Genomic DNA, 6,000 nt, shown 5'->3' with positions numbered 1-6,000 from the left:
AAGTGCTTCATGATGTCTAGTTGTAGGCTTTTCCTGCAGTGAAAAACGAAGCCCCAAGATGTTGTTCAAAGGTATTCCACAACTCCATTGCCAGAGGTGTTTCTTGCCTGCTACAGGGCAGCAATATCCCCCACACATGCATGGATCACTCACTTCACTAATTTACCTGGTCTATAAGACTTTGAAGATCCAACTTGTGAATCAAGCGCCATTAGAAAATGCGTACCCAGGGAGCATTGGGTTCCACTTGGAAACTAATTCAATTAAAAATGGCTATGAGATCCAGATCTCTGTGAAAAGCATCATAGAAAATGCTGTATTTTGTTGTCACATTACTTTCTTGAAGTCAGGTCTTTTAGCATCTTGCTACTACAGACTTGAATTTTGACTGCTTATCTTACCCTAGGCCCTTATGAAGTATATTTCAAAGCTATTTGAGTAATCCTGAATGTTTAGTGAAATCAATTATCAAACAGCCAAGTAGTCCCAACCTTAGACTTTTTAGCAGTTAATTTGCCTGGTGCATAAAAATGTGACTCTGTAACAGAGATCTATGAAACCCCAAAACATTGGCCAAGTGTTCAGAGGTTATGATGAATCAGGGAATGGTGCAGTTTTCATGCATTCTAAGGATGTCGCTTTTGAGAAGTGTTTAGTAAAGCCTTATGAAAAACATGGCACCCGTAATTGCTACTTACTTTAAGTGATGACAAGCAGCACCTACTTACCACTGTGCTAAATAGTTTCTGCAGCATGACTTGAAAGAGTGTCTATGCTGAGCATTGGCACTCAGCAATGTTTAAATTGTACTCTTTTTTTTTTGTTTGTTTGTTGTTTTGTTTTGTTTTGTTTTTGTTTTTTTTTTTTTTTTAACGATTGTTTCTTTCTCCAGCTAAATTTTTCATGGACTTTGGACAACCAGCTGACAAACAGGATGCGTTTTCTAGCACTGTATCACCCCTCTCATCCTAAATAATATAGATGAGTATAAATGGATAGCGTATCTATGTAGATGGATGATGTGGGGAGTCTCATTCAGGTGGTACATGGCCATGAAAAAGCACAGTAGTAATTAGCTACGGAATACCACATCCACCGTGGTCCTTCACCGAGCGGGGGGACATGTCCGCTGGTGAGGCATCCCCGCCGAGCACCAGCGCGGGTGCCTGGAGCCACCCCAGGGGGAAGGCACCCCAAACCCGGGGCCCCCGGGAGGCCGTGGAGCCCCGGCCGGGCAAGGGGGGGGGGGGCGTGAGGAGAGCCGGGCGGCAGGCCTCGGCGGGGCGGGCTAACAGCACCCGGCCAGCCGCCGGGGGGGACCTGCCGGCCCCGGGGGGGGGGGGCTCCGCGCCCCGCCGGGGGACCGCGGCAGGCCGGGCCGCCCCCGAGCCCCGCTCCCTCCGGCGGCGCGGGCGGGGGCGCGCTGCGGGCCGCAGTCCCCGGCGGGAGGTTGTCATGGTTTCCCGGGTCACATGTGTGCGAGGTTCCCCCCCAGCGCGGGGGGAGGCGGCGGCGGCGGCGGGGGCGGGGAGGCTTCAGTCACGGCCGGGGCCGCCGCGCCGAGCGTGGGGCGAAGCAGAGCGAGAAGCTGCGGCCGCCGAGGCGCTGCGAGCGAGCCGCCGCCCGCCCCGGGCCCGCCCCCCGCACGCTCCCACCTGCGCCGCCGCCCGCCCCTTCCCCGCTGCCCACGGGCGATCTGCCGGGCGCGCCTCGTCCCCGGGCTGCGGACGCCCCGGCCGCGGGCTCTCCCCGCTCCTCCTCCTCCTCCTCTCCCCTTCCCCTCTCCCTCCCCCTTCCCGGCCAGGCTGCGCCCCCCCGGCCGGCCCCGGCATGAGCATCTCCATCCCGGCGGGGCTGACGGAGCTGCTGCAGGGCTTCACGGTGGAGGTGCTGCGGAGCCAGCCCGGGGACCTGCTGGAGTTCGCCCTCCAGTACTTCGGGCGCCTCAAGGAGGAGGCGGCGGCGGCCAAGGCGGCGGCGGCGGAGAAGGAGGTGAGCGGCCGCAAAGCGGGCACCCCCGCGCCCGGCCATGACAGGGGTGGTCAGCCGCCGCGCCGGGCCCCCCCCGACGCCCGCGGGGTCAACTTCGCCGAGGAGCCCATGCAGACCGACTCCGAGAGCGGCGAGGACGAGGAGCATTTCCCGGGTAAGGGCCCCCCGCCTCTCCCGCCCCTGGGGGGAAGGAGCGGCCCCCGCGGCTGCCCGGGCTCGGGTGGGCAGCTGGGGGGGTGGGGAAAGGGCGGGGGCTCCCGCTCCCGCGGCCGTGTGAGGGGTGGGGGGCGGCGTGGACCGCGCACCAGGCCCCGGCCCCGGGGGTCGTGGGTCGCGCGTGGGTGCCTGCGGGGCCTCGGCGGCTGGAGCGCCAAGGGGAGGAGGCAGCGGCCTCCGTGGGCAGCGCCGGGGCCTGCGGGAGGGTCCCCGGTCCCCCCTGCAAACTTCAACCCCCCGGGCTCTCCCCTTTTGTTCGGCAGTGCTGGGTGTTGGGCGCACAGGTATCGCCGGGGTCTGCAGCTGGGTCGCTTACAGCGCGTAGGCCTGTCATATTCCTGACGGAAGATCTGGGTATTTCCTTTTTTATAAGAGCACAAGAGAGCAAATCTACATTTTTGTATTCAGTCTGGCGGTATGTGCACCTTAGAGAACACCTCTCGTGGGCATGTTGCTGTATTTATGCACTACGTTAAGCATTTTATGTAGGTATATTTACATGCGTCTCAAAAAGTAGAGCGTGATTGAAAACATAATTTTGTCTCGAATGCCAGGATGGAATTTTCTGCGTGGTGGAAGGGCCTATGGAGCAAGCGTAGCTGTGAAGACAGCAAAGAACATATGCTGTATCTTTATATTTGAGGGTAACACCTATCTGCATGCAGCTCACAACACCTTATCTTTATGGGGCTGACAGGCTTTATTTAGAGATGATGCCAATCCATCAGCTGGTCTGATTTATGGGATGAGGAGTAGCAGTCTCTGAAGGGTGTGTAGCGCTTTGTCTTTGTGTCATGAGCAGGCTGACCAAAGGCTCGGTCAGTACGGTTAGATGGTGAGAGGTCAGTCAGTGAGGTTAGATGGAGAAGCGAAAGCATTCAAGCATCTTTATCATTAGTTTATTTTTTTTGAGAACAGCTTGAAATGGAAGTATATCTCATCAGATCATTGAAGTATTCATCTCTCCAGGTCATGCTGGAGGTAGGTTTGCTTAGCAGAGTACAGAAGCCAGCTGTTTGCTAGATGAATATCAGTGCAGTTTTAAAAACAGTGTCTTACGTGCATTTTATTAGGAAAAAAATTTAGATGTTTAAGAACTGGGTAAGTTTTCTAAATGCTGTATGTTATATTGTAAGACAAGTCGCCATTCTTTTCATCTATTACTCACAGCTATAACACGTGAATTTAATGAGAATTTGAGTCTGTCAATCAGGTTCTGCAGATTTATGCGGTAATTTTGAACTCTAACTCTGATTATGTGAGATTAGTGAAGATCAGGAAATTTGCTGTCGTTGAAAACTGAAATGGTGATAATGTGGAAGAACAAAATTATTACCTTAATCCACTAACACTAGATGTAGTTTTCAAACATGAATTATTATACCACTAAACAGACTGGTGAATGGAGAACTGGAATGTTGTATGGAGGGAAATGCAGAAATGTAGCTTGATTTGTTAGCATGAATGTGTTACATACGTAAAACTTTACAGGGTGTTTTAAGAAGCTTTCTAAGCTTTGCTAATGAATACCTGTAATCAAGATTCTCTTGATACCACTTTTGTGATTGCGAAGAAGGAAAGCCATTATTGTCAATATTCTCATTTAAGGGACATGCTAGAATGGCTTAGTTTAGCTAATTGATTTATGCATTTGACACAAACCCTTTAAAATATCAAATTTCTAAGCCTAATACAGTTTGAAAGTTTAATTGTATTATGGTGTGTAATTTCTGTCAGTTGGAGTAATTAATAATGAAAAGTAATAAAAATGGAAATATTTGTGAAACTGAGTGGAAGGTGAATAGTAAGTAAGTTATAGTAAAAGATTACTAATGGTGTGCATGTGTGTGTGTGCATTGTGCAGGAGTATTTTAAACTCAAATTTTACATCTGCCCTGAATATGTACTCTTTTAAGGTAACATAACAATGTATCCACTCAGCCTTTTGTTAATAACTGGAGGCATAAAGGCTCACATTGAAAACATTGTTTAAGGGTTTAAATATCAATTTGAAAGCATATTTCTTTGATGCTTTTGCTTTCTGTTTCTATAGCAATTCTTGAACTTAAGTTGGGGGGAAATTTTTTTTTCCTTCTCATTTTTTTTCTTTTGCCTTTATTCATAATCAAACTGCTTCTGTATAGTCAGTTTGTCTTGTTTATATACTGCTTTCATACATGAGAGGAAAAAAAATTGGAAAAGTTTATTAGCAAATGTAAAATAAAAAATCCTGGGAAGAAGCTCAGACCTGGTGGTGGTATCTTTTCTTTGTTAAAGCAATACACTTGAAATGTCAGGCTGACAGTATTCCTTAATTAATTCAAACAGGATGTTGTTGAGACCTCCTTGTAATTTTTTTTTTTTTTTCTCCTACTACATGTTCCTAAATACCTACAAGCACTGCAGTGGACTTTTTGTCAGTATTAGTTTTGTCCTTGAAATGCATTTCAGAAGGTACCTCAGCATTATCCTGTTTCAGAAATGATGAACTGAGGCATAAGCTGTGTTTAAAAGAAAAAAAAAAACTATACACAAGATTGAATCATATGTGAACCATGAATTAAACTCTATTGAGGTCCTCTGCTGGGTCCATTACATCAGTTGCAGAAATCAAATAAAGGTAAAAGCAGTTACTTTGTCTGGAGGAAGAACTTTGTCATATTGGTGTTGTAGTTCTGAATGGGCACCTGGAGTTAAAGTGACCTCTGAAACGACATTCTTTAGGTCCAGAGCATTTAGCTTATCCCCTTCTGAACACACTGCTTAATTTGGGTATGTTTTTTAGGTCTTCTAGTTGTTTGGGTTTTGTTTCTTATATGTGTGTATGAATTGTCTACACAGGTGATTAGTATTAATCAGTGATCACAACTAATTCCTACTAACACTAATAGCAATTACTAAATTGAATAGGACATATACATAAAAACAAGCACCTTTTTAGCAAATTCTTCTAACTTTTTGAAGGTATGAAATGCATATTAAAATTTACTGTATGGTGTGTCTGTAAAATTTGAAAATGCTCAGTAAGTTATTTGCTTTTTCACAGATGACTGTGCTTTTCTCTTTACTGTCAATGTGCAACTTATTTGATGGGTAATAACTCATGTAATTTATAACAGCTGTTTTAAAATATTTGCTATAGCTAAAAATTAATATTCCATCTAGCCTTAATATGAATTAATGCAGATTTTTTGGAGGTAACTGCTGTTCTTTAAACTCAAAAATTGCAATGCTGTATTTGTTGTCATGTAGCTTCTGTTTACTTTGTTGTTCTTTTGTTTTACTTTGTTTTGTTTTGGTGTTTTTTCTCAGTGGTGTATTTTAAAAGGAAAATACTACAGCTGTCCCTCTCCTCCCCCATATGCTTCTGTTGGTGTGTTGGTTGCTTTGAGTTCCTTTCTTGGAAACTTGAGCTAGAAAATGCAAGTATTTCTCTCAGCTCTACTCACTGATTATGCTCAAATAATATGACATCACTGCTTAGATAAAACACATGTATTCTATCTTACACTGTCAATGTTAAAGGCATGTCTTCATTTTAGTGCCTTTACTCAGTCTGAATTGCTTTACATACATGCTGTTCATACAAAGTTTGAAATAATAGGTAAACTGTAGAAACCAGAGTATTGGAGAAAACTTTGCACACAACCACTTCCATGCCAGCTTTGTGATAAATGGTATTTCAGTTCTGTTAACCCTACTCACAGTTTTCTTCCTGAAATTAAACAAAACCAGAAAGTACTGAACAGTTTGTAACCATCCTGCAGGTGGTTGTGTGATGATGATGATTAG

At 46.0% G+C, this 6,000-nt stretch overlaps 1 protein-coding gene across 1 annotated transcript in view; it reads left to right on the top strand.

The window, feature by feature from the left end:
* The first annotated feature begins 1,524 nt into the window (after window positions 1-1,524).
* Window positions 1,525-6,000, top strand: part of PRKAR2B (protein kinase cAMP-dependent type II regulatory subunit beta) — an 87,809-nt gene continuing 83,333 nt past the window's right edge. Inside the window, exon 1 of the mRNA XM_042793242.1 lies at window positions 1,525-2,146. Coding sequence (XP_042649176.1) covers window positions 1,831-2,146 — 316 coding nt within the window. The 5' untranslated portion in view covers window positions 1,525-1,830. The remainder of the gene's footprint in view (window positions 2,147-6,000) is intronic.

This window comes from Tyto alba, unplaced genomic scaffold (genome assembly GCF_018691265.1).
Source record: "Tyto alba isolate M040663 unplaced genomic scaffold, T.alba_DEE_v4.0 Super-Scaffold_2, whole genome shotgun sequence".
In the NCBI taxonomy this organism is placed as follows: Eukaryota; Metazoa; Chordata; class Aves; order Strigiformes; family Tytonidae; genus Tyto; species Tyto alba.
The sequence above is the reverse complement of the archived record's forward strand: the minus strand, read 5'-3'. Positions and strand labels throughout refer to the sequence as shown.